General features: G+C 58.9%; 1 protein-coding gene across 4 annotated transcripts in view; it reads right to left on the bottom strand.

The window, feature by feature from the left end:
- Nucleotides 1–827: 827 nt before the first annotated feature.
- DNMT3A (DNA methyltransferase 3 alpha) overlaps nt 828–27898 on the bottom strand; it is a 47489-nt gene continuing 20418 nt past the window's right edge. For 2 of the 4 annotated variants that reach the window (XM_080616216.1, XM_080616217.1), the window contains 20 exons: nt 23545–23884; nt 19640–19686; nt 18818–18964; nt 12168–12380; nt 11898–12056; nt 11697–11804; nt 11091–11247; nt 10751–10900; nt 10524–10568; nt 9876–9955; nt 9574–9686; nt 8570–8753; nt 8387–8471; nt 7890–8035; nt 7594–7684; nt 7360–7508; nt 7195–7280; nt 5991–6060; nt 5597–5715; nt 1666–5511 (listed from right to left, as the gene is read on the bottom strand). In XM_080616216.1, the coding sequence (XP_080472342.1) occupies nt 5370–5511; nt 5597–5715; nt 5991–6060; nt 7195–7280; nt 7360–7508; nt 7594–7684; nt 7890–8035; nt 8387–8471; nt 8570–8753; nt 9574–9686; nt 9876–9955; nt 10524–10568; nt 10751–10900; nt 11091–11247; nt 11697–11804; nt 11898–12056; nt 12168–12380; nt 18818–18964; nt 19640–19686; nt 23545–23884 (2631 nt within the window). In that variant the 3' untranslated portion in view covers nt 1666–5369. Of the gene's footprint in view, nt 1103–1234; nt 1325–1665; nt 5512–5596; nt 5716–5990; nt 6061–7194; nt 7281–7359; nt 7509–7593; nt 7685–7889; nt 8036–8386; nt 8472–8569; nt 8754–9573; nt 9687–9875; nt 9956–10523; nt 10569–10750; nt 10901–11090; nt 11248–11696; nt 11805–11897; nt 12057–12167; nt 12381–18817; nt 18965–19639; nt 19687–23544; nt 23885–27898 lie in introns of those variants that run through there. The other 2 variants (XM_080616219.1, XM_080616218.1) reach the window with 2 other exon arrangements.

Here is a 27898-nt window from a genome sequence, read left to right as displayed (position 1 = left end):
TTCACCTCCAAAGCCCAGTGCTGCATGAGCAAAGCCCCAGGTGTCCTCCCCAGTGACCTCGCTGTGCACCAGGACACCACCACCCACTGGGATCTACTACCTGCACTGGGACCCTGCTGCCTGCAAGGTGCCCACTGTCACCAGGATCCCACCACTTGTCAGGACCCCCTTGTCCACCATGACCCCAGTTTCCACTGGGGTTGCCTGTTCCTACCACCAACTGGGACCCCACCACCTGCAGTAGGACCCCACTGCCAACCAAAAATCCCACCATCCATTGGGACCCCATCATTCTTGTGACCCCACCAATGGCTGGAACCCCACAGGGATCCCATCATCCACTGGCACCCCAACACACATTGGGACCCCACCAACCACTGGGACCTCATTGTCTGCTGGGACCCCACAATCCACCAGGACCTCAGTTCCCAGTGGGACCCCATTGTTGCTTTGATTCCACCACCCAGTTGGACCCCACCATCAGCACTAGGATCTCCCTGCCCACTGAGACCCCAGCATCCCTTGGATCCCACTACACACAGGGACCCCACTGCATGCTGGGACCCTACCATCACCAGGATCCCACCACTTGCCATGGTCCCACCACTTGCTAGGACCACACTGTCACCACGACCCCAGTTCCCACTGAGAACCCTACTGTTCGCCTGGATCCCACACCCATTGGGATCCACACCCACCACGACCCCACTATCATCTGGACCCCACCATACGTGCTGGGATGTCACTACTCATTGGGACCCCATCATCCACTGGGACCCAACTGCCCACCCCCACTGTTGACTGAATCCCACCACCCATTAGGACCCCACCAACTGCCAGAACCCCACTGGGAGCCCATTGTCTGCTGGGACCCTACCATTACCAGGACCCCACCACTCACCAGGTCCCCCCCAAATCCCCTGCTCCCCAGACACCCACCGGGAAATCCAGAAGGACACAGCACATGACAACAGATGGATTTTTTTTCTCTCTTTTTTTTTTTCCTCTTTTTTTCTCTTTTTTTTTTTGCACAAAAACAGTACATTTATTCAAGTGTTCTCCAGCACAAGTACATTAGAAAGGAGCTCGTCTGTATTATAGTCTTCTGGGCACCAAAGAAAAAAGAAATAAATCAGGAGGATGGGATGGAAGCGGAACGGACAGACTTCCTACATCTGCTGCACGCATTGACCTTGTATTAGTTCAGAACAGCTATGTCACGAGCAATACTTACACAGACACGACAGAGCGCCGGGCAGCCCCGCGGGCCAGAACCGTACGGTGAGATGCACAGTATTCAGCGGCAATAAATAGAGAAGCGACCCTAAAAAAACAAACCAACAAAAAACAGAAGGGACGAACCGAGAGAGAGGAAAGCACAAAATAAAATGGGGAGGAAAGGGGGGAGGTTTCGGATAGGGATTGGGGGGGAGGGGGAGCAGCCGGGGCGGCTGGGAATGTGGTGGTGGGGCACAGGCTGAGCCAAATCATAGGAGAGGAGGAGGAAGAGGAGGGTACCGAACTCTACGCGTTTATCCCTCGGTATGAGTACATGATTCCCCACAAATAGTTAAGCGTCAGCTACTTCAATGTCTAGGCTAAAACACATGAAATCTCTTGTTTAGTTTTCAAGTACAAAGTTAAAATGCCTTTTTGTTTTTGTCATTTTTTTTTCCTTTTTTTTTTTTAATAATAATATATAAGAGTAAAATAATAGTGCTCTTTGAAACTCCACTACAAGAAAACAAAACAGTCATTGTCCAGACAGCAGACTTAATTTAACAATATATATTTTTAATAAAATGTTTTAGCACCGTGTTTGTCCCCTACTCCCTCGGCGGATCTTAAGGAATTTAGGCTTAGTTTTCTTTTTATTTTCTCTGGTTTTTACCGTTTTTCATCTAAGGGCTGTGCAACAAAATTTGTCTGTTTGTTTTTAAAAAAAGATGTGAGTCGGGTACATTAAAAACTGAACTCTTTCCCCGGCGTCCCCACTGCCGCCGCCGCCAACGTGCCCCTGGCACCACCGAGCCAAGCCCGGCATCGCCCCGGCATCGTTCCAGTTGGGCCACCACGGGAACCTGCTTCCCGTTGGCACATGCTCTGGCACCTGCCTGGGCATCCCAACCACGGGTGCCCGCAGCGGGTGCCAGAGCCGCATCGGACGCGTCAATGCCGCACCATGCCGGCATGCCGTGCCACAGCACCGATTGGGACCTGGCCTATGAAAGGGGCAGCAGGGCTGAGGGTCCCATTGAAGCACTGCAGGGCTGCACCAGGGTGGTGCAGCACAGCGGGGCCCACAGGGACCCCCAAGCCCTGTTGCAGGGCTGTCCCATGCTCCTCACTGGCGCTGCACTGTCAATGGTGCTGCACACCTGTGCAGGATTTGCACCTGGTGCTGTAGGGCCATGCAGAACCTGCAGACAGTGCTGCAAGGCCATGCAGGACTTGCAAACGGTGCTGCAGCATCGCACAGCACTAGCACCCAGCCCTGCAGGGTTGTGTAGCACCAGCACCCAGCACTGCAGGACCACACATGACTTGCAACCAGTGCTGCAGTGCCACGCAGGACCTGCAAGCACAATGCTGCAGGACCATGCAGGATTCACTGCAGGGCCACGCAGCACTTGCACTCAGTGCAGCAGAGCCATGCAGCACTTGCAGCCAGCGCTGCACAGCTGTGCAAGACTTGCATGTGATGCTGAAGGGCTGTGCAGGACCTGCATGTGATGCTGAAAGGCTGTTCAGGACCTGCATGCAGTGCTGCAGAACCATGTAGCACCTGCAGCTGGCACTGTGGGCCACGCAAGACCTGCAGACAGTGCTGCAAGGCCATGCAGGACTTGCAAACGGTGCTGCAGAGCCATGCACGACTTGCATGCAATGCTGCAATGCCATGTAGGATTTGCATGTGACGCTGCAGGGCCATGCAGAACCTGCAGACAGCACTGCAGGGCCATGCAGCCCTTGCACCAAATACTTTCGGCCATGCAGGACCTGCAGACAGTGCTGCAGGGCCATGCAAGGCTTCCACCCTGCACTGCTGCAGCAGTCCTGTGCCAGACCAGCCCCAGGACCAAGCTGGAGCACATAGCCCTGGCTCAGCACCCAGGGCTGGGGGCCACATCCCACCTCACCTCCTTTACCCTCCCTGGCAAAGCTGGGCCTCGCAGTGCCCCCACTGCAGCTGCCCTGTGCTGCCCAGCTCCCTGTGCCATCCACACCGACAGAGGGGCCTCCTCCAAACCCCCAGTAGCACCAGGCGCTGTGGGGGGATGGGGGGCGCTGGGGCCACCCCACTCGCCCTCACGGCCACCATCGGTCCCAGCACCTCTCAGCACCCTGGGGCCGCCAGCGCGGCTCGCTGCCATTAGCCAGCACCCTGCACCGAGCAGCCAGCGGACCCCGCCTGCCTGCAGACCTTCAGCACCTTTCACAGTTAGAGAAGAGACGGCAATGGGCTGGAGACCCAATTTGGGTCCCACCCACACCGTAGCACCAGTCCCTGCCCCTGCCAAGCACAGGATCCGGCCACCCCTGTGGGCACCGAGGATGTGAGGCAATTCCCCTGCACCACACCAGACCCACTGTCCTCCTGCGGCACCCACAGCTGCCAAAAAAGTAGCCATCCACAGCAACGCCAGCACCTGCCTGCATGCACCACGGCTCCTCTCTGCATCAGCAACACCACTGCAGCACCTGGCCCCTGCAGCCAGAGCTGCCTGCCCTTAACACCAACACTGCTGTGCCTGCCATACACCTTGCAGGCACCCACTGCCCCGGGAAGGGGACACGGGGCACTGACAGGACACAGTCACTCCAGAACCACACTCCAACAGAGGAGCAATGCCTCAAGTCACCCAGTGCACAACACTAGGGTTCCATCCTGGCTCACCAGGGAATCTCTCTCCTGCCGACCAGCCCGGACCCGCGGATGTAGCACCAGGGTCCACAGACCTGCAGCTGTCCTTGTCCTGCACTGTGAGTGCCCCAGCCATGCTCCAGCACCGCTCCGTCCTGCGCTTCCTCCCTGCCTGCCTCCTGCCCTGCCCGCGTCCTCCTGCACAGCCACGGCTTTCGGCAAGAGCCCGATTCACAGCACCTGTGCCCCATGCCGCACCGGCAGGCAGCACCTGCAGGCAGGAGCAGGCAGAAGCACCCTGCTGCTGCCGCCGGGTTGGAAGGGGGACACCCAGCACCAGCCTGGCCGGGGATGCCACGTATGCAGAAGAGCACCAGTACATTTGTGCGTGTGGCGGGCAAGGCAGGCAGGGCGGCCATTACCACCACCACCACCAGCACCACCGCCACCGCCGCCGAGGGAGGCGCTTCCTTTTAGGACAGAAAAAGGTTATTGCATGACTCGGGATGGAGACGCTTCCCGCCCGGCCGCAGCCCCGGCCCCCTCCTGCGCCGCTCGCTCAGAAAGGCCCGGCACGTAAGGCAACATGGAAGCTGATGTCTTGACTCACCCCGCTGTTTAAAAGCACCATTATGAAGTCAGGTTGTACAGTAGTAACAGTACCTTTTATATATATATATATCTATATCTCATATCTATCATATATATATAAACTGTAAACAAGAGGTAACAGCGGCTTCTAGAATTTGCTTTCTTCAAGGTTTCCCATGTGGTAGGCACCCAAAATACTGTAGAAAAGGTGTGTGTTGTGGTGTGTGTGTTCTCGGCTTCCCTGCCAGTTGGGTTGGCTCCATATCACCAGTGAACGGTGCTGGTGGAAAAGAGTGAGGCTCAGTCGCTGGGTGTTGCGGAGCCGGCCGAGCGCCTCCCTGCCGCTTCGCGCTCCCCACAAGCTCACCGGGCCGGCGGCTGGGGCCGCGAGCTCGGCGCCGACGGAGCGGGTTCTCCTTCGCCTCCGCCTCTCTCCCAGCTGGGGTTTCCCACTGCTGTTTCCCCTCTTCCGAGAGCAGAGCTGGCGATGGCGTCTCGTCTCGCCCGCTGCTCCGAGAAGCGGAAACCAAACCAACAGAAAAACCCAGCCAGAAAAGAGCGGAAAATGAAAAGGTTACCCCCCAAAAAAAATGGTTTTGGTTTTTTGTTTTCCTTTTTTTTTTTTTCTTTTTTTTCGTTTGCCTTTTGTTGTTGTTGTTGTTTTCGTTGGTGGTTTTTTTTTTTTTTTTTGTGTTTTTTTCTTTTAAATAGGCTAAAAGCTGAACATTGGAAATTCAGGAGAGGACACCGAACCCTTTTGCTCGGGGAGACGTGTGCCGGGTTCCCATCGGGCTGTGAAATCCCGTCTCTCTTCTGGGTGCTGACTCTTCTCTCATTCTGTGTTTTCACTTCTCTTGGCGTGGATGATTTTGTTTCTGACTCGCTCCGTGTCACCTGTTCCTGTCCGTCTCTCTTAAACGCAGGCAAAGTATTCCTTCAGGGGAGCAAAGAGGTGGCGGATCACCGGCACGCTCCAGGATCTGCCGAGCAGTCTCTGCCGGGCCAGGCGGCTCATGTTGGACACGTCTGTGTAATGCACTGGGAAGCCGAAGACCCTGAAGGGACACAGGGAGTGGGGTCGGGGGGGGATGTGGCACTGCTGGCACTCCCCCCCAGCGCACTCGCATCCAGCCGCGGTACCTCTCCATCTCCGTGCACCACAGGATGTCCTCCTTTTCGTTCATGAAGACGGGGAAATGCTGGTCTTTGCCCTGCTTGATGGAGTTGGAGCGAGTGGTGATAGTTCGCACTTTGCTGAACTGCAAGAGGCACAGGCTTGTCATGCTTGGGGGTACAGAGCTCCCTGGTGCACAGGCCAGGCTGGCAGGGGGCTCACAGGCAGGGTGACACCGTTCTGGGGTACCAGTGCCACCATCATGTCCCTCCTCCTCCCTGCTCATGGGACCCCTTCCCAGCAGCCTAAGGAGGCCAGGACCCTGGGGATGGCTGTGGACCACTGCAGGACCCCAACTGCCCCCTTCCCCACAAAGCCCTCGCTCCCACCAGCTGCACCCTGTGTGCTGCTGATGCTGACCTTTGCTATCCTTCCATGCTCCAGGCACTCCTGCAGCTCCAGCTTATCGTTGACCGTGGATGCGAGTGGCCTAGGGAAGAGAGATGGGTTGGGCAGGGGGTGGCAGTGCCTGTCCCCACGCCGGCAGAGTGCAGGTCTCCAGATGCAGTTTGTAGGGGGTGCCACGTGGCCAAGGCTGTTTTGAGGAGCTGCAGCAGACAATGGTGATCAGCAGCCAATCCCGTTGGAAGCCTGCCTATGACCACCAGCTGTGTGCCAGCATGGTCCCAGTCTGGGATAACAGAGGGCAGCTCCACACTGCCCCACCAGCACGAAGGAGCAAGGACAGGACCATCCACCCTGTCCTGGTTTCAGCTGTTAAGAGTTATTTTTCTCTTCCTAGTAGCTGTTGCAGTGCTGTGTTTCAGCTTTAGTCTGCGAACAGTGCTGATAACACACCAATGGTTTAGTTGTTGCTAAGTCATGCTTGCTCTGATTAAGGACTTGTCAGTCTCATGCTCTGTCAGTGAGGAAGGGCATAAGAAGCCAGGAGGAAGCAGAGACAGGACAAACTAGCCAAAGGGGTATTCCATACCACAGCACATCATGCTCAGCATAGAAACTGGAGGGAGTTACCCAGAAGGCCCAGATCACTGCTTGGGTCAGGCTGGGTGTCGGTTGGCGGGTGGTGAGCAATTGCATTGTGCATTAATTGTGTTTATTGCTTTCTTTTTCTCTTCCCTTTTTAGTTTTATATTCTCTCCCCTTCTTGTTTCCCTTATTATTATTAATAACAATAAAAATAATACAATGTTATACTTAAGTTATTAAACTGTTCTTATCTCAACCCACGGGGTTTACATTTTTTTGATTCTCCTCCCCATCGTGCAGGGGTTGGTGGGGGAGGGAGCAGTTAAGGTAGGGGGTGAGCGAGCAGCTGCATGGTGCTGAGTTAACAGCTGGGCTTAAAGCATGACACGGCTCTATGGCAGCTCTGGGGTGTGCTGTCACCCAGCACCACTTCATGAGTTCCCCCTGCCCTTGCCCAGCACTGATGGAGGTCAGGGGATCCCAAGAGCCAGATCAGGGAGGACACAGGGGCCCTGCCTTTTCTGCAGCCCCAGCAGCACCTTCCCTCCCTCCCAGTGCTGGATCAGGGGCTCCTGGACACCCCAGCCCTACAGCAAGCAGACAAGTGGCTCAGTTTCTGGGTGCTCTCACCAACCTGTTCATCCCAGGAAGATTCCCCCAGAAGTACCGTGCCCTATGTGCTGCAGACACTTCTTTGGCATCAATCATGACAGGGTTGGACTGCAAGAAGGGCGAGAGGCAAAAAGTCAGTGGGGCTCTGCAGGACCCTTGGTGTCCTTGGCAACTCGCTGGCACTCACCTCCAGGAAGCGTGAAATGTCCCTCTTGTCGCTCACCCCCATGGCCACCACGTTCTCGAAGAGCCAGAAGAAAGGCCGGTCATCACCCTCCTTGGGCCGGGCTTCGTGGAGCAGGCGGTAAAACTCGAAGAAGAGCCGCCCAGTGCCCTCTGGGAGGAGAGAGCAAGTGGGGTTGGTGTCAGCTATGGGGGCTTGCAGTGGAGGCTGGTGGCAGGGAAACACTGAGACACCTACCATAGAGCCCCTTCCTGGCTGGGTTGACAATGGAGAGGTCGTTGCAGGGGCTCCCCCCAATGACCAGGTCGAATGGGCCCCACTCCTGTATCTGCAAGAGCGAGAGCCATCAGTGAGCCAGGTGCTGGACACTGCTGCTGCTGGCTCAGGAGTCACAGTGCGAGGCCATGGCGGTGAAGCCCAGCATGTGGTCAAGGGACAAGTTCCATCCTGGGGATATGGGGCTGATCTCTGGGGGGGCTGGGTTGCCTGCAGGGAGCGGGGAGCCACAGAGGAGGCCAGCCAGCAGGACGTACGTGTTTCTGGGTGACATTTCGGACGTCCCCGACGTACATGATCTTGCCCTGGTGCCTCACCATGCCGACAGTGATGGAGTCCTCACACACCTCAGAGGCGATGTAGCGGTCCACCTGGATACCCAGGTCCTTCAGCACCAGCAGGCCTGTAGGGAGTGGGGCTGAGGTGGGTGACATGTGGATAACGGGCCCCCACCCCCTGTCCCAGTCTGCTCTGGCAGCACCACCATTCCCATGCCATCCCCATTCCTGTCTCCACTACAGTGCCTCCCTGCCAACCAGGGATGCTGCCCCGATGCCTACAGCACCCAAGGGCCTTGGGCAGAATAGCTGGCTGGGGGTCGCACAGGCAACACAGGTGCGTCCACACACTGATGACACCCTGATGGGCACAGGACCCTCCACCCCCAAGCCAGGCAGGCAGGCTGCTTGTCCCACTCTTTTCTGCCCCAGGGAGGGTGCCTGCAGGAGCTGCCAGGCCAGGGACTCACTCTCACCTGTGGCAATGCCATCGAAGAGCGAGAGCACCCGGATGGGCTTCCTCTTCTCAGCTGGCACTGGTGGGTACACCTTCGGTGGGTCCTGAAAGCCATGGGTAAGGCATCAGGTGGGGCAGGGTGGTGGTGGAGGCAGTGGGGACTCAGCCGGGGAGGGGGGGGGTCTTCCAGAAGGGCACTCACAAACTCCTGGTCGTGGTTGTTGGCGAAGAACATCTGGAGGCGTGAGGGCCAGTCCTCCCGTCGCCGCAGCAGCCCGTAGACACCCTTATGGCCACACATGTAGCAGTTCCAGGGGTCCTCCTTGATGGCCGCCTGGGCCGCCCCTGGGCCCACCAGCAGGTCCACACACTCCACACAGAAGCACCTGGAGGAGCAGAGATGGTGTCAGCAGCCAGGTTGCTGCTAGGTTGCCCTCTGGCAGCATCCCTGCTGCAAGAGGACAGTGTCCCCAGCATGGTCTCAGTGGGACTAAGGTCAGGCTGTGGCTGTGCTCCTTGCAGGCCAGTGGCACACGGGCATGATGCAATCAGCAGACCCATGCTGAGACCTGCAGCACTGCCCAAACCTTCACCAGACCCATACAAAGACCCACAGCTGGGATCTGCAGTATCACCAAAACCTCTCCAGCCACATGCCAGGACAAGGACATCACTAGAAGTCCAAACTGGGATTAGGGTACACCAAAACCTCCCCAGTGCCACACCAAGACTGTGGCTTCACCAAAACCTCTCCAGCCCCAAGCTGGGACTGGGGGATAACCAAAACCTCTTCCAGCCCCCCGCACAGACCAGAGCATCACTAAAACCTCTTTAGCCTCATGGCAGGACTGGGACATCACCAAAACCTCCCCAGCACCATGCCAGGATTGGGGCACCACCAAAATGCCACACTGGCACTGTGACACCACTGAAACCTCCTAGCCCCATATTGAGAGCAGAATGTCCCAGGCCCACAGCAGGACTGGCATCACCAAAACCCCATGTCAGGACCTCCGCATCATGAAAACCTCCCCAGTCTCATGCCAAAAATGAGGCCTTCCCAAAACCTCCCCAGCCCCATGCCAGGACTGCAGCATCACCAAAACCTCCCAGCCCCATGGCCACCCTGAAACCTCCCCAGCCTCATGCTGGGAACAAGGCATCACTGAAACCTCCCCAGCCCCACACCAGGACGGTTCCCCAGACCTGCAACAGTTGTTGTTGCCGCACATGAGCACCTCGCGGCCACCGCAGCAGATGGTGCAGTAGGACTGGTAGCCGTCATCGTCATACTGGTACGCGCACTCCAAGAAGCAGTTCTGGGGGAGAACAAAGGTGTGAGCATGGTGCAGCCTGAGCCCTGTGTTGGAGATGCCAGGACACCACTGCGAGGCTGGGCATGCTGCAAGGGCACCAGGACAGCTCCTGGCAGGGACTCCTCTGGGACAGGATGTCATGGGGGACTTGGCTGTGCCTTTTTGCCTGGCATTGGCCATGCTGTGCCATACCTTGCAGTTTTGGCACATTCCTCCGATAAATAGAGGGTGCTCCAGGGTCACGTTGAGGCTCCCACAGGAGATGCAGATGTCTGGGGGGAGAAGAGATGTTCTACATGGCCTACCACCCTCCAACACCCCACCACAGGGTGAGCCAAGCGCATGGAGAGCAGCCTCTCAGCCACCCTGGAAAATGCTCTCCCCTCCAAGACTCTGTCACCCCAACTTCACCCCCTGAGCTGGGGAGTGGCAGAGCCCTTTCCCAGCCCCAAAATGCTGGGTGAGCCACTGCGGTGGGACTGGGACCAAGCCTGGGGACAGGGCTCCCACTGCCTCCCTGTCCCCATCCTGGCCCCCATTAGTGCCCTAGCCCTACTGTCCCCAGCCCCTGGAAGTGTCCCAACGGTCCCTGACAGTATCGCAAGGGTCTCCACCACTGCCTGGAGCAGCGCTGCTGCCATCCCTGATGCTGTTCCTGCTGCCAGCCATGCTGAGCAATGGGATGAACCCATCCCCTGGTGCCATGTTCGTCTTCTGTCCCTTTGAGTCCCCCTGCTGCTCCCAGCAGGTGCCCAGACGAGGAGAGACCCTGCACCCCAGCCCCATCCCCAGGGACAGGACAGGTACCAGGCCCAGAGCCAGGTACTGCCCCACGCTCACCTTCAATGTTCCTGCATTTCTGCCGGACCTCATACACAAGCCGCTCTGGGAAGGGAGAGGGGAGTCAGTAGAGGGGGGATAATGCCTGGCACCAGCCCTGCCCCAGCCAGGTCCCCTCTGTGCAGCCCCTGTGGCAAGCACAGCCCTGCCAACACCAGAAGCGAGCCCTGGCAGGGTCACAGCCAACCAAACCCATGTTTGCACACCCCTGACCCCCTGGGTGGTACCTCGGGTGCGCTCATCGATGATCTCCTTGACCTTGGGCTTCTCCGTTGTGCTTTTCCTGGGTTTTTTGGCGGGTGGGGGTGGTGCGTAGGCAGCTGCTTCCGGCTCTACCCACATCTCCGTGTAAACTTCTTTGTAGGGGTTTCGCTCCTCTGCAAGGAGCATGTGGGGTCCCATCAGTGGGGCCTTGAGGGCTACACACTCTTGAGGGACTCCTCCCAGGACCCACAGCGCTTCCTCTACGCACACCATGCCAGTGATGCTGGACCTGATGCATCCAAGCCAACCAAGCAGGTCCCTGTCCTGTGGGCACGGCCCCATGTCCAGTCCCACACCGCTCACCTTCAGGGGGCTCCAGGCCCTTGGGGCCAGAGGGCTGGAAGCCGCCCAGGGCCCACTCGATCATCTGCTTATTCTGGATCTCCACCACCTTGGAGGTGTCCGTCTCATCATTCTCAGGGCACGCTGGGAAGATCTTCCCTGCTCTGCTGCTTGCCACCTGCCCAGGGAGCAGCAGGACCGGCCATCACCCAGCCAGCCCTCCACCCTGCCAAGGGGCCACCAGACACTGCACTGCCCAGCCAAGCAGCCCCCAGCCCCAAAGGGACCCCCATACTGCCCAAGAAACCCCCAACACTGCCAGAAGACCCACAAAAAGCCAGGACTCCCCCAGCATCTTCAGCAGCTCCCCAGAGATCTCCCCAACAGACCCCCCAGGCTGGAACACAAGATTCCCAGATACCCCCAAAACCTCCTTAGGGAGTCCCCTGCACACAACCCCACTTTGCCAGAGGCACTCTGTGCTCTCTAGGACACTGCTGGGTGCATGAGTCAAGGCAGGGCTAGATCCTGGTGCAGTGAAGGGGTGGCTGCTATTCCTACATCTCTGTCCCATGTGCACCAGTGTTCCCCAACCTTTCTGGCACTGGAGGTGCCAGCGCCACCCACCTGCAGCACCTCATAGATGGCTTTGCGGTACATGGGCTGCTTATTATAGGTGGCCTGATGGAAGGCGCTGGCGAAAGAGCTGAGCGGCAGCAGCTTCTCCACACAGACCTGGGGGAGAGGACGTGGCCATGAGTCTGGATGGGGGTACGCCTTGTGGACACGAGGGCTGCCTGAACCCCCCATGCTGCAGGTACCACTTACCACTGAGAACTTGCCGTCCCCAAACCACATCACCCAGCGAGTGCCTTCAGCCGCCCGGCTCCGGCCTGTCATCCACCAGGAGACGATGCGCCCGGGCCACCAGGAGAAGCCACGCAGCTTGCCCCACACCAGCTCGCCAATGCCGAAGCCCCGGCCATCCTGTGCCATGACGAGACAGTGGGAATGTCAGAGGCTGGTAGGAAGGGTTGTCCACATCCCTGGGGGCAGCAGCCCTGCAAACTCCCCTTCTCCAGCCAGCCATGCCCTCACCTCATACTCTGGCTCGTCATCAGCTGACTTGGAGGTGTTCTTGTCGACAGCATCAGCAACCACCGGCTCAGGCGTGGTGGCCACGTTGGGTGAGGCGGGGTCGGTGGGCTGCTGCGAGGCGGGGGGGCTGGCCTCCTCCTCCTTCTGGGGCTCTGTCCGTGGCGTCTCGTCCACCACGTTCATCACGGCGATCACCTTCGCCTTCTTTTCCGCCTGGGGGGGACACACACCATATCGGTCAGGGCAAGGCTATGTATGAGGCATTGTGCACCTGCACCCTGAGACATGGACAGGGGGGCCTGGCAGCACCCCAAAAGCAGCTGATGCTGCTGCAAACAGCTTCTTTGGGCATATATGCCCCCCTACTCTGCCCCCATCACCCTGTCTCCCCGTGGTTCCCGTGCCTCAGTTTCCCCCTGCAGTTGGGAAGGGATGGCTCAGGGCTGATGGGGCAGCTCTGCAGGGGGTGTCGATGGCAGCCACCACCACAATGGACTGTCCCTGCCCCCAGCTCAGCGGGGTGTCCCCAGCACGGTGATCCGCAAGACACAACCCCTGGTCCCCTGTGATGCCAGAGGAGCTGGCACTGCTCCTGACTCCCTACACCGTTCCCTCCCTAGGCTGGCCTGGCTCCTGCACTCTCCAACCCCATCACCCCGGTGCCCGTGGCCTGTCCCCTGGGGGGTCCCTGTCCCCCAGCCCCTGCTCCGGAGGTGCAGCCCCATCCGCACCCTCCCGGCACCCTTTCCCTCTGGCCTAGTCCAAGACACCCAGAACCTCAGACCCGTGTCACCCTGTCCGGTCGCCCTTCGCCCGGACTCCCGCTGTCCGCAAGCCGAGTGTGCTGAACTGCGCTGGCCGAGCCGGGCCGGACCTTCCCTCCCCGCGCTGGCCACCTACCCATGCGGGCTGGGCGCCGCGGCGGGCCGGGCCGAGCCGAACCGAGCCAGACTGGGGCGAGCTGAGCCGAGGGGGGCCAGGTGGACGGGGTCAGGTGGACTGAGCCGAGCCGGACTGAGCCGAGCCGAGCCGAGCCAAGCCGGGCCGCGGGGGCAGGGCCGCCGGCTCTTTGTCTGGGATCCCGGGTCACATGGTGCCTCCCGGCCCGGCTGGTTGGCTGCGGCGGGGAGGGGCCGCGCGGCGGCGGGGGGACAGCCCGGCCCGGCCCCCTGCCCGCACCTTGGTTCCACTCGGGCCCGCTCGGCTCCGCTCGGGCCGACTCGGCTCAGCTCGGCAACTCGGCAGGCCTCGATTCAGTCCGGCACAACTCAGCCCCGCTCGCACAGTGGCCCGGTCCTGCTCCGTTCGGCTCTGGTGTCGGTCCGGTCCCGTGCGGTCCGTCTCAGCTCAGCCCGGCGCACCGCGGCCCCTTCCCCGCTTCCCAGTGCCCGGCCCGCTCCCGCGGTACTCACCGGCCCGGCGGCAGCGATCCCGTCCGGGCTGGGCTGGGCCAGCCTCCCCGCCGCGGGGCCGCTCCGCGCTGCCTTTTGTCCCGGGGCCGCGGCCCCCCAGCCCCTTTGTGCGGCGGGACGGGACTGGGCGGGGGGCGGCGGCACTCCAGGGGGCCTCGCCCCGTCACGGCAGGAATCCGCCCGGGGCTCCGGCCCTTCCCCCCTACCCCCTACCCTGCCACCGGGCGGAACTGCTGGCCCAGCTCGCCTCATGCAGCCCGGCTGGAGACCGGGCCCCGGGGCACCAGTGCGGCCCGTTACAGACCCGGGTCTGGGAGCAGTACTGAGGCACTGCTCAGCATGTCCCCACGCACCCGCACAGCAGCGGTCCAGAACCAGATAACCCAGTTTTGTGCAGACAGACCCACATGCACTGGTCTGGGACCAGATGGCTCAGTTCAGCCCAGAACTACTGGGGCTGGTTCAGGACCAGATGGCCCAGTTCCAATCAGGCCTGTGTGCACTGGTCTGGGACCAAATGGCCCGATTAGTTCAACCATACCTACACAGCACTGGTCTGAGTCCAGATCACCCAGTTCTGCCCACTGGCACACATTGACACCACACTGGTCTGGGACCAGATCACCCAGCTTAGCCCAGACCCACACGCGCTGGTCCAGGACGAGATGGCCCAGTTCAGCCAGACTCACAATCACTGCTCTGGGCCCAGATGGTTCAGTTCTAATCAGACCTACATGGCACTGGTCTTTGACCAGATCACCCAGTTCAGCCCAGCAGGTCCCACCGACATGGCACTCATCCAGGTCCAGATCACCTGGACAGACCCTGCCAGCACTCCATAGGCTTGGCTGCCTGGGTCGGGGGGGTGTGGGGTGGGGTGTGTGTCCTGGGGACCCTAGCCTGGCGGTGTCCCAGAAAGTGGTGGCTTCAGAGCTCTGGCACCCCTTTGTGTTGCAGAGTGGAGGGACAAAGGGGTGGGTGGATGGATGGCTGTCACCCCGGGGCAGGGGCTGCCCCCGAGCTGGGAGGCCTGGGGGGGTGGTGGCAGCAGAACACTTCTGCCCTGTGAACCCCCAGTCTGACCAGTAGGAGCCTGGGCGATGGGGCATGTTGGCCAAACTGCCTCACCCAAAGCAACTTCTTGGCATCCCAAGGGACCTCAGGGCACCCCAAGGGTCTCCAAACACCCACAGCACAGTGTAGCACTGGCCCCTCTGGTCACAGGCACCCCATCCCCTTCAGCAGCCCGTGGCTGTGCCAGAGCAAAAAAGCTGCTCTGGGGACATGGAATGAAACAAATCACCCGAAGCCACGGGATGGGGAGTCACAAGGTGCCGGCTGAGACCCATGTCCCCAGGCAGGGACACCCCGTGAGGGTGCCCTGCGCACTGCGGTGCTGTAAGGTGCCTGAGGCACCCACTGGGGCCATGGGGAGAGACGGCGGGACCCGAAGGGACCTGGGGCAAGGCTGCAGTCAGGGTGGGGGGATGAGGAAGGGGAGGGTGAAGCCTCAGCGGAGGCCTGGCTCCCTGCTGTGAGGGTGCTTCTGCTTTGCTCCTGGGGACAGGCAGGAGTCAGGCAGAGGGAGGAAATCTCCCATTCACGGTCATTAAAGCAGAGAGATAAGCTGGATCTCCAGGGGATGGTCACATTCAGTCAACCCTCCTGACCTTGGGCCACTGGCAGCTCTGCCCAGACTCTGCCCCTGCCACATCCCACCTCCATTCCCTGCTTCATGCTCATCCACATTCCCCATCCCCACTCCATCCCACCCCCATCCTCATCCTCCTCTCCATCCCATCCCCATCCACTGCCCCTGCCCCATCCTTATCTTCATCCTCATCTCCATCTGCATTTACATCTCCATCTCCATTTCAATCCCTATCTCCCTCTCCATCTGCATTTCCACCCCCATCCCCATTCTCATCTCCATCTTCATCACATCCCCATCCACTGTCCCTGCCCCATCCCATCCTCCTCTCCATCTCCACTGCCATCCCACTGCCTCATCCCTTACCCCATCCCCATCTCAGTCTTCAGCTCATCCCCAGGCTTCATCACAATCTTCATCTCCATCCCATAGAATCATAGAATCACAGAATCACAGAATGGTTTGGGTGAGAAGGGACCTTGAAGCTTGTCTAGCTCTAACCCCTGCCACGGGCAGGGACACCTTCCACCTGGATCAGGCTGCTCCAAGCCCCATCCAACCTGGCCTTGAACACTGGCCAGGGATGGAGCAGCCACAGCTTCCTCTGGGCAAGCTGGGCCAGGGCCTCACCACCCTCACAGGGAGGAACTTAATGTCTAATATAAATCCCCCATCTTTCAGCTTAAAGCCATTCCCCCTTGTCCTGTCAATACATGCCTTTGTAAAAAGTCCCTCTGCAGATTGTTCCCCCTTCCTATCCATTGTACTTGCCCCATCCCACCCCTAACCCTATCCCCATCTCCATCTTCATCCCATTCTCATTTCCATCACCTGCCTCTGCCCTATCCTCATCCTATCCGCACCTCCATCCTCATCCCATCTCCACTGTCTGCCCTATCCCTATTACCTCCATCCCCTCTCTGCCCCATGGCTGGCACAGGGTTAGGAGTGCACAGCCAACACCAGCGTGTCCCAGCACAGATGGGCACAGGCCAGTGCCTAGACCTCAACATTACAGCTCCGGCTGCAACCCTGGGGCTGGCGAGCAGCAGGGACAGCCCTCAGAGGCTGTGAGGGGTGAGGAAGAGAAGGGAAAGCTGGAGGGGGCCATTCCCATCCCAGCAGGGCTGGTGACCCCAGCCTCTGCCCCAAAGCAGTGCGGGGGTGCTGGGGCACACGCAGTGAGTGTCCCTGCCACAGGCAGCACATGGTGGGGAAGCCCTGGCACCGTTCAGAGATGAGGAGCGGCTGTGGCTGGCCGACGGGTGCCACAGATGCTTTGCTTGCTAAAAATACACCCCAGAGGTGACTGATTACGGGTTTGGGGACCTCTGCAGAGAGGGAAACAGCCTCAACAGTGTGCATAGGCTCCAATTTGGCAAGATGAGGCAGGGCTGGCACCACTGCCAGGCAGGTTTGCTGCCAAGGGGGGCCACGACATGGGGAGGGGTTCCTGTCCCCCAGCCCTCCAGGTCCTGGCACCTCCAAAGGACCAAAGCCCTTTAGGGCATGGCCAGTGCCGTATCAGAGCCTGGCCAGCACTGCATCTGGCACGGGGGGCTCACTGGAGGGAGGGAAAGGGCAATGTTGCCCCCACGATGGAGCCACACAGGCTGTGGGTGGCATGTCGCTGTCCCTGGGGACCACATCGCTGACACCACCACCAAGTGACAATTGGTGCCAGGCGTCAGCTGAGATCAGGGGAAAAGGCCAACACAGCCTGAAAGAGTTTCAGGCTTTCTCCCCATAATGAAAAGAAAACACTTATTCTTATTAGAAAAATAAGGGCACGAAGCGTGGCATTGTTTGAGGAGGAGCGACTCCACAGAAGAAGTATTTTGACTTTTTAAGCACTTCTTCCCAATTATTTTTGGCTGATGAGCCATTCTGGCTGACCTGAAGCTGCATTTGTTTTGGCGAGGAAACTGTGTGTTGGAAAATTCTTACTTGGCGCCTGCAACCACCAACCTCCCCAGTGCAGTGCCTGGCTGTGGTGTGCCTTGCATGGCTGGGACAGCCACCACCAGCTCATGGCTGAGCCATGGTGCAGGATCTGTAGCTGCAGTGTTGCTGGCAGCCAGAGCACGGCTGCACTGAAGTTGTGCGCAAGCAGCTGCATTGCTGGTGCCCCCTGTGACAGGCTGAGGCTGCGAACCTGGATCCCAGCCCTGTGTTTGGCCAAGCTCCCTCCAGGCACGCAGTCCCCTTGCACCTGGGGGTGCCAATTCTCGTCTGGGGCACCCCTTGGGCCACCCCTGCACCACCAGCACATCCTGAGCCTGTGGCAGCAGCCACACACAAACCCACGGAGAGTGGTGAGCCACTCACCCTGGCTGCCAGTCCCTCTGTGCCTGGGCCGGCCAACATGGGGGGAGCTGGTCCATGACATCCCCTGGCACAGTCACCTTGACCCTACCACCCATGCCACATGGGGACACCATGGCCATGCCAGGAGTGCCCTGTACCTGTGGGGACATCGTGGCTGTGCCAGCCCTACCCTGTGCCCCATGGGAACATCATGGCCTTGTGCTGTACCCATAGCAACATTGTGGCCATGCCAGCTGTGCCGCATGGGGACATGGTGGCCGTGCCAGATGTTCCCTGTACCACAGGGACACTAGCCATGACAGCCATGTGCTCTGCCCTATGGGATGACCTGTCCATGTCCTGTGCTCTATGGTAATACCAAGGCCGTGCCAGCCATGCCCTGCAGGATGCTCTACCCGTGCCAGCCATCCCTGGTCCCTGTGTGGTGCCAGCATGACAGTGCTCAGCAGTGCAGAGCTATAAATAGTGCCAGGGCAGCGATGGCAAGACGGGACCTGTTGCCTGGGAGACTCGCTGGCAGCCAGGAATGATGCAGACAACAGGGCGCAGGGGGAGTGGCAGAGACACTGGTTGGGATGGGACTCCCACAGTGCCCCCATGGCACCTCCCGAGCTGCCATTGGCACCGCAGCCTGCCTGCAGCCCTGCTCCTGCGCCGTGGACCCTGCCGCTCCCTGGCCTCCCGCCGCTGCCCTCGGCTTTGCAGATTTCAGCTGCATCAGGGCTCATGCTGGTTCCCCAGGAAACCATCAGGAACGGCACATCCCACAGGAGAAGGAAGGGCCCCGCACTGCCTGCACCGCCCGCACCGGTGGCTGTGCACACCAGGCTTACAGTGGCCCCCGGGGGTGCACAAGCATGACAAGCGAAGCTGCCCACGCTGGTGCACAACCTCCGTGCAGGCAGGGCAGGGGCAGCGCTGCAGTGGTCTCATGGGCAGTGCCCACTCCAACGCCAGCCCCATAGCATGGTGCATGCTGGGGGGCTACCCACCTTGAGCCCCCACCCCGAGGTGACCAACCCTCATGCAGCTGGTCACCCTGGGACTGCCGGTGCCATGCCGTGATTAGCCAGAGCTCTGCCTGCCGTCATTCGTGATGCCATCATTAGTGGTGTTGCAATTATCAGTGGAAGCCTTACAGACACCAGAAGATTTGGGGTGCTCAGACCACCACTGCTACACAGCCCACCCCATCCTGGCATTGTCACTGAGCTGTGCTGCCCCCCTCCTGCCCATTCTGGTGCTGTCCAGATCCTCACCTCTCTCTTCCAGCGGGCCAGCCACTCATCCCGCTTCCTCTTGCTGATGTAGTAGGGGTCCCCGGCCTGGAAGGTGTGCCGCTGCATGGGCCGCTGCCGCAGGCTTGACTCCCAGCCCAGCCCACCGCGCAGTCGCCCACGGGAGCCCTGCCGATGGAGGGAGAGAGAGGAGGCTGAAGGCTGCGGCTTCGGTGCTGCTGTGGCACAGGGGATGGCAGCGTGACAGGAGCCATGGCCCAGGACAGGAAGGGCTCTGGGGAGGATGGAGTGGAGCTGCTTGCAGGGGCTGGAGGTGGGCACCCTGCTTGTGCATGCTGGGATGCACCAGGGGATATGGGCATGGGGAGGACTGGGTGCACACACAAAGACATGCGCTGGCCCACATCTGCACCAGGACTTGAATGCACCAGGGCCAGGCACCATTCTGGGGCTGGCTGCACTTCAGTGGGCACTGCCAGCACTATCCAGGTGATGGATCTATACCAGGCTGACATGCTCTGCCTTGGCACCCAGGGGTGGTGTGGGGTCATCCCACACAAGCACTGTCCCTTGGGCAGGGTGGATGGAGGGGGGTTCACTGGCCTGGCCATAGCTCGGTGTCACCTGGCCCCCAGCTCAGAGGCCAGCACTCTGTCAGGGCGCAGGAGCACAGGGTCCCCATTCTACTGGGGACCCCATCCCTGCTACTCCCCAATGGTTCCTGTTGGGCCATGGAGTGCCAGTTTCCATGGTTCAGTGTGTTGTGCTGGCTGTTAGGCTGCAGGGCTGTGCCTATCTCCTGCAGATGCCTCGGTGCAGCCCCCAGTGGGGGGTCATACTTGCCTCCATTTTCAGGGTGTCAAAGTTGTTTTCTTCCTTCTCTTCCTTGCCTGCACACAGAACAGAGAGCAGCCATCAGCTCAGTGCCATGGCACAGGGCCCCCCAGACCCCTGCAGGGGAGAAGGGCCCATCCAGGACCCCAAACCCGGACGAGGGCTAGCCCTGGGCCCTGGAAGGGCATTCATCACTGCTGTGCGATGCCTGGGCTGTGTTCCCTGGGGGATGCTGGCTGCTGAGATGTAAGCTGGCTGCTCCTGTGCCCCCCTCCTGCACCCTGGCAAAGGGGTTTTGGGTGGTCTGGGTGAACAGCCTCTGCTGGGGTGAGGGCCAGGGCAGGCAGGGGAAGCACGCAGAGCCCTGACAGCTTCCTGTGCTATCGGCACATCTCATGCGCTGCAGGTACGTGCTGAGACACTAGCAGGAAAGTGGCTAAAAATAACCCGACCGTTTCTGGGGTTACAAACCTCCAAGCACCCTGAGCTGCTGAGCCAGAGCGTGGGGTGCACCCACCTTCCCATGTCTCACTGTGGGCAATGCTGGGTCCCTGCACCAGGGAGGGCACCTCTGTGCTTCACCGGGCTGCTGGGCACCAGCTACCCTGATGGAGCTGGGCTGCAGGGGAGGACCTCGGCCAGACGCCTGGTGGCCCCTCACCTGCTGAACAGGCACTCATGCACTCTGTTGCAGGGTGTGATGTCCCTAGATTGTCAGGCTGCAACTCCCCCGGCTGCCCACCCAGCCCTGTGTGACACTCACATAGTCCCTTCCAGCTGGCAAATGGGGACCCAACCCCTCTGCAGCAGCCGGTGTCCCCCCAGAAGCAGCATGGCCCGAGCAGGAGAGCCGTCAAGAGCCCTGCTCTGAGTGCCAGGGGACAGCAAGGGACACTAGGGAACAGAAATTTTCTGCCTCTGTGCTGGGGTTAGGAGTGTGCACATGTCCTGGGGGTGCCCAGGCAATATGTCCTCCTGGTCCTATCCACAGGCATGGGGATCTCAGGTAGGGAAACTGAGGCACAGACTGCTGGCCTTGGCTCTTGCCCATCCCAGTGCCCTGCAGCAGCACCATGCCCTGTGCAATCTGCTGTGTTGATGGGCCAGGATGGAGAATTACCAGCCAATGGCAGGATCCTGCACAAGACCTTCCCTCACTGGGTATTTCAGCAGGCAAGGGACAAGGGGACAGCAAAGGGGTGCAGAGCTGATGGAGCAGCTGGTAAGTTGGCTTGGGCAGTGCTGGAAGATCCTCAGGCCCCTGCTGGGTCAGAGGGGCAGCAAGAAGTGAAAAACCAGTGTGCATGGAGGAGGAACTAGCAATGGATGCAGGAGTGCAGGATGAGATGGAGAAGGGTGCTTGGGAGAGCACTTGGGCCAGCCAGGCACAAGGCAGTGGACCTGAAGGCCCAAGAAGCAGACAGGATCAGGCAGAAGCCACCAAGGTGACGATGCAAAGACATGGTGAAGTGCTGGAAATGGATTCTAGGGAAGGAAGCGAGCTCCCAGAAGCTGTTATGCCTCCCCCAGTCAGTCTCTGGGTATCACTGGTATTGCTTCGACACCATCACGAGGGCACTTGCACCATGCCCAGTGAAGGAGCCTTGGGCAGCTCCAGGGCAGGCAGTGCATGGCTGCAGACACTGGTTGTGTTTGCAGGAAAGCACTGGAGAAGAGAGGAGGACAGGGAAGAGCCTCCAGATGATTGGAAAGAGCCTGCCTGGCAGGAATGCAGGCAGCTGCTGTTCTGCCTGCAAGGTGAGAAGAGCAGGAGGATGAGCACTATGCACAAGGGCCCCATGGGCAGATCATGTCACAGGAGGATGGGCTCTGTAATGCTGAAGAGAAAGAGCTGAACACTAGCCCAAGGCTGGAAGGCGAAGCCTGACCTGCTCACAGCACCCACAGTCATGGTACCCATGCTCATGCACTATGCTCACAGCACTGTGCTTATATTCCCACTGGTACTTGCTGCTGCTGATCTCTACATCCAGAGCTTTGTTACGCTTGGGAGCTGGCAGCAGGGTACCCATGGTGCTGTCTCCATCCATTCCACAATGGTCCCCACATCAGGGTCTCAGCCTGTCTGGTCTCGCTCCCTTCAGCTGCTGCGGTCAGCATGGTGCCGGGGCTGCACCACAACCCATGCCTGACTGCGGCATGCCCAGCACAAGAAGCTCCCCCCAGCTGCCTGTACTATGCTGCCAGCTATGGCTTCTCCACTCCCTCAGCTGCCTGCTCAGTGCCTCGTGACTGCAGCAGCATCTGCATCACTCGTCTCCATCCCCAGCCCTGCCTCACCCGCCTTCAGCCAGCCCCTCCTTGCAGTGTCTCCATCCCTCCTTCAGCATGGCCGGCAGGAGGTCTCTGTGCTGAGCTGGGTTAAGAAACCCCCAAGAGCCAGAGCCTGGTGCTTGTTGCTCCCACCCTGTTCCTTCTCCACAGTACTCTGTGGTGACAGTGCTGTGACACCCCAGCTCCGGTCTCCAGCTCTCTGTCCATCCTCTGCTGTGGGGACAGCATGGTCCCCATCCCAGCTCAGATAATCACAGACTGGTTTGGGTTAGAAGGAGCCTTAAAGCTCATCCAGTTCCAACCCCCTGCCACAGGCAGGGACACCTTCCACTAGACCAGGTTGCTCCAAGCCCTGACCAACCTGGCCTTGAACACTGCCAGGGATGGGGCAGCCACAGCTTCTCTGGGCAACCTGGGCCAGTGCCTCATGGCTCATAGCTGGTCCAAGCTGCCCTGTCCCACTGCTTGGCACCTCCTGGCCAAGAGGGATGGTGGCAGCAGGGCCACAGGCCAGCATGTGCCTGAAGGGCAGCCAGGGTCAGTGCTGGGCTCCCCCATGCCCTGCACTGGAGCCAGGCATCCCTTTCTGGCTTCGCTCTCTGCAGCCATTCCTGCCTGTGAGCAGCCATGGCCAGGGAAGGTGAGCAGCAGCTCTGCTAGGGCTGGGAGCCAGCAACAGACACCGCAAAGCCCCAGGAAGCAAGGTCCCCATGGGCCCCGGCAGGCAGCATGCCAGACACACATAAATGACACACACATATATATACTCATCCCCTCCCTGCAGATATTTACAGACATGGATTCCATCCCCCAGAGCCTGCTCTGCTCCAGGCTGAGCCATCCCGGCTCCCACAGCCTTTCCTCACAGCAGAGATGCTCCAGTCCCTCCAGCACCTTGGCTGCCTTTTGCTGGACTTTCTTCAGTCTGCCCATGTCCCTCTTGCACTGGGGAGCCCAGCACTTGGCCCAGCGCTCCCCAGTGGTTTCCTTAACCAGAGGGCAACACTCCTAATGCAACCCATTTGCCTTCATTGCACAAGAACCCGCTGCTGGCTCATGCTGAGACCCACCAGGGCCTTTGCTGAGCTGCTACCTGGAGCAGCACTGGCAGCAGCACTGGCACCAGCACCACGGCACCAGAGCAGCATGGCCGCAGCACCACACCATGCACGCGCCTCCCACTCTGCCCAGCACATGCAGGGCTGCCATGCAAAGCAGTACAAGCACTTGCACTGATTGGCACACTCCAGAGCAGGCTTGCATGCGGGCAGGGGCACCCTCACCAGCTCCATGGCAAGGCAAGGACCGACCTCCCCTCCTGCCCACCCTACTCCTGCTGGTGGGAGCAGAGCCTGGTGGGAAGGGTGGTGTGACAGGATGAGCATGCAAGGGCAGCCCCCTGTTCTGATTTGCTGCCCCCACCCAAAATTCCATGTGGCACAGAGGGGCTCAGCCCTTCCTCCTCCTCTGGCAGCGCTCCCCAGCCCAGGAGCCACTGCAGCCTGGACCCCTCCCGGTGATGGCATGCTTGGGGTCCCCAGAGGGTGCAGCAGGCGTCAGTGGGACGGCAGGCAGAGCCACAGCCCCGCAATGGGGAACCCTCAATGCTAAGGTCTTACTTTTCTCTGTGGCCTCCAGGAGTTTCCTCCTCCCGCGTTTCTTCTGGGGGTCGGAAGGGGCCAGCTCACCCTCATCGGCTGGGGCGTCCAGGCCCTCCTTGGGGGTGCAGCGGCCGTTCTCCAGCGCCCGGCCCGTCTCGCCGTCTGGCAGGCTCTCCGTCTCGTCCTCCTCAGGGCGCCCACCCTTGGGGCTCGTGCTGCTCTCCTCCGCACCCTTCCACTGGGCACTGTCCCCCTCCACGTCCCCGTTGGGCAGCGGCTCGGCAGGGCTAGCTTCTGGGCAGGGCGGGGGGCACTTTGGGACGGCTGCGGTGTCTTTGGGGGTGTCACTGCTTTCCACCTGTGGAGGAGAGGGAAAGGAGCTGCAATGGGTGTTGGCAGAGGGGGACATGGACCTGCTTGCACTTCTGCCCCATGCCCCAAGCCCTCATGCCACCATCACCAAATCCCATGGCAGGAGCCCTTGCACCACTTTGGAGTGGAGAGCCCCATTTGGAACCTCTCTCTGTCCTCATCCTCCTGTCCTGACCCTACTTCCCCACTGCAGACCTCACAGCACAAAGGGTATCTCTGGGACCACAGCCTAGAGACATGACTTCTCCATCAGAACACTGTCCCAGAGATTCATCTCCAGTGACAGTGGGGGCCAAAAGCACATTATGCCAAAAAGACCAAGTTCTACCTCCTGCACCTCAGGCATGCCAGGCTGCTGCTGCCTGAGGGGCTGGCAATGTGTCCCAGGGTGGGACAGGCCTACAATGCCACCCTCAGGATCAGGACATGTGGCCATGGAACCCTCAGGTCATGGACACCATGAGGATCACCACACAAGGCCACGGCACCCAAAGAGCCAGGATATGTGAATGTGAAATCACTCAGAACAGGACACGCTGTTGTGAGACCCTCAGGATAAGGACAGTCTGCCATGGCACTGTCAGGACCAGGATACGCTGCCATGGGACAAAAGGACCAGAACATGCTGCCATGTCACCCTCAGGACCAGGACACATGGTCATCACACGCTGAGGACACTGGAGATGCTGCCATGACACCCTCAGGACCAAGACACATGGCTGCGATGCTTTCAGCACTAGGACACACCGCTGTGGCACCCTCAGGACCAGGAGACACTGCCACAACAACCTCCAGATTAGGACATGCTGCAGTGAGACATGACCATGACATATTCAGGACCAGAACACAATGCTACAGCACCCTCAGGATGAAGACACATGGATGTGGCATCATCAGTACCAGGATACACTGCCATGACACCCTCAGAACCAGGACACACTGCCACGGCACCTTCAGGTCCAGGATACAAAACAGTGACACCCTCAGGACCAGGCCAAATGGCCAAGGCACCCTCAGGACCAGGACATGGTGCCATGACACCCTCAGGACCAGAACATAGTGCAGTGGTACCCCCAGGACTGCTGCCATGGTGCCCTCAGGAGCAGATCATGTTGCAATGACACCCTCAGGTCCAGGACATGATTTATTAACACCCTCAGGACAAGAGCACATAGCCATGACAGTCTCAGGACTAGGACAAGGTGCCACAAAACCTTTAGGATCAGGAAATACTACCACAGGACTCTCAGGACCTGGACACCATATCAAGGCACCCGCAGGACCAGGACACACTGCCATGACACACTCATAGCTAGGACACAACGGCATGGCACCCTCATGATAAGGACATACAGCCACAGCACCTTTAGGACAAGGACACATTGCCTTGACACCTGCAAAAACAGGACATGGAGCCATGTCCTGGCTCCTCAGGACCAGGGCACACAACCAAAGCACCCTCAGGAATGAGACAGGCAACCATGATGCCTTCAGGAACAGGACATCACGCCATGCCATGCAACCAGGAGCTGTCCCGAACTAACCAATGACATAGTCCTTTCCATACTTAAAGAGGACTTATAAAATGTGGACAGACTTTTAGTGGGGCCTGTAGTGACAGGATTAGGGGTGATGGTTTTGAACTGAAAAAGGGTAGGCTGGGGTTGGATATGAGAAGAAATTGTTTACACTGAGGGTAGAGAGACACTGGCACAGGCTGCTCAGAGAAGCTGTGGTTGCCCCATCCCTGGCAGTGTTCAAGGCCAGGTTGGGTGGGGCTTGGAGCAACCTGGGCTAGCGGAAGGTGTCCCTGCCTATGGCAGGGGGGTTGCACTAAGTGATCTTTAAGGTCCCTTCTAACCCAAGCCATTCTAGGATTCTATGACATGACACTCACAGGAGCTGGACACATGGATGTGACACCCTTGGGACTAAGTCACAAAATCATGATACACACATGAGAAGGACACACTGCCACAGCACCTTCAGGACCAAGACACACTTCATGGCATCCTCAGGACCTGGACACATGGACATCAGAGAAGCATGATATCACAAAATGGAAAGGATCTTAAAGCTCATTTAGTTCCAAGCCCCCTGCCATGGGCAGGGACATCTTCCACTGGACCAGATTTCTCCAAGCCCCATCCAACCTGGCCTTGAACACTGCCAGGGATGGGCAGCCACAGCCCAGAGAGGGCACCCTGTGCCAATGTCTCACCACCCTCATTGTAAAACATTTTCTCCACATGTCCAACCCAACACTACCCTCATTCAGTTTAAAACTATTGCCCCTTTTCCTGCCACTACAGGCTGGGGTGCAAAGCCTTTCTCCATCTTTCTAACAAGTCCCCTCTATATATTGAAAGGCTGCAGTAAGGTCACCCCAGAAACAGGGGACACAACAGCATGACACCCTCAGGTTGAGGACACAAGGATATGACACCCTCAGGACCACGACACAGTGACATGGCATTCTCAGGATCAGGACATGCTGCCATGACATCCTCAAGACCAGAACACATGGACATGACACTGTCAGGACAAGAACACAATTGCATGACACCCTCATGATGAAGACACACTGCTATAACACCTGCAAAAAATGGCATGGCGTCATATTATCATAGAATCATTTAGGCTGGAAAAGAGCTTTAAGATCATTGACCCAGCACTGTCAAGTCCACCACTAAATCATGTTCCTCAGCACTACATCTACACATCTTTTAAATACCTCCAGGGATGGTGATTCCACCACAGCCCTGGGCAGCCTGTTCCAGTGCTTGACAACCCTTTTGGGGAAGAAATTTCTCCTCATATCCAATCTAAACCTCCCCTAGCACAACTTGAGGGTGTTACCTCTTGTCCTATCATTTGTTACCTGGGAGAACAGCCTGACCCCCACCTCACTACAACCTCCTTTCAGGCAGTTGTAGAGAGTGATAAGGGCCTCCAAGCCTTCTCTTCTCTGAACCAAACACCCCCAGGTCCTTCAGCTGTTCCTCATTGCACTTGTGCTTCAGGCCCTGCACCAGCTCCATTGCCCTTCTCTGGACCTGCTCCAGCACCTCAATGTCTTTCTTGTAGTGAGGGGCCCAGAACTGAATACAGGATTTGAGGTGCAGCCTCACCAGTGCTGAGTACAGGGGTATGATCACTGCCCTGGCCCTGCTGCCACACTATTTGCTGATACAGGCCAGGAAGCCATTGGCCAACTTGGCTGCCTGGGCACAAGCAGCTCATGTTCAGCAGCTGCCAGTCAGCACCCCCAGGTTCTTTTCCGCTGAGCAGCTTTCCAGCCACTCTTCCCCAAGCCTGTAATGTTCCATGGGGTTGTTGTGGCCCAAACACAGGACCCAGCACTGAGCCTTGTTGAATCCACGCCACTGGCCACAGCTCATCAATCAACCTGTCCAGATCCCTCTGCAGAGCCTTCCTATCCTTCAGTTGATCAACACTCTCAGCAAACTTGGTATCTTTGGGAAACTTACTGAGGGTGCACTTGATCCCCTTGTCCAGACCATTGATAAAGACATTAAACAGAACTGGCCCCAACGCTGAGCCCTGAGGAACACCACTTATGACTAGTCACCAACTGGGTTTAACTCCTTTCACCACAACTCTTGAGTGAAGAGGGTCCAGCCCTTGCTGGTCCAGCCATCCAGCCAGTTTTTTACCCAGAGAAGAGCACACCCATCCAAGCCATGAGCAGCCAGTTTCTCCAGGAGAAGGCTGTGGAAAACAGTGTCAAAGGCTTTACTGAAGTCCAGGTAGACAACATCCACAGCCTTTCCGTCATCCACTGAGTGGTCACCTTGTCATAGGAGATCAGGTTAGTCAAGCAGGACTTGACTTTCATAAACCCATGCTGACTGGGCCTGGTCGCTTGGTTGTCCTGTATGTGCCACGGCCTCCTCAGGACCTGGACACACAGCCACTGTACCCTCAGGCACAACGTACACAGCCATGACACCCACAGGACTGGAACACATTAGCAAGT

Source organism: Psittacula echo (genome assembly GCF_963264785.1).
Source record: "Psittacula echo genome assembly, chromosome: 4".
Lineage (NCBI taxonomy): Eukaryota > Metazoa > Chordata > Aves > Psittaciformes > Psittacidae > Psittacula > Psittacula echo.
Note: the sequence above shows the minus strand (reverse complement) of the source record. Positions and strands in the feature narration are given on the sequence as shown.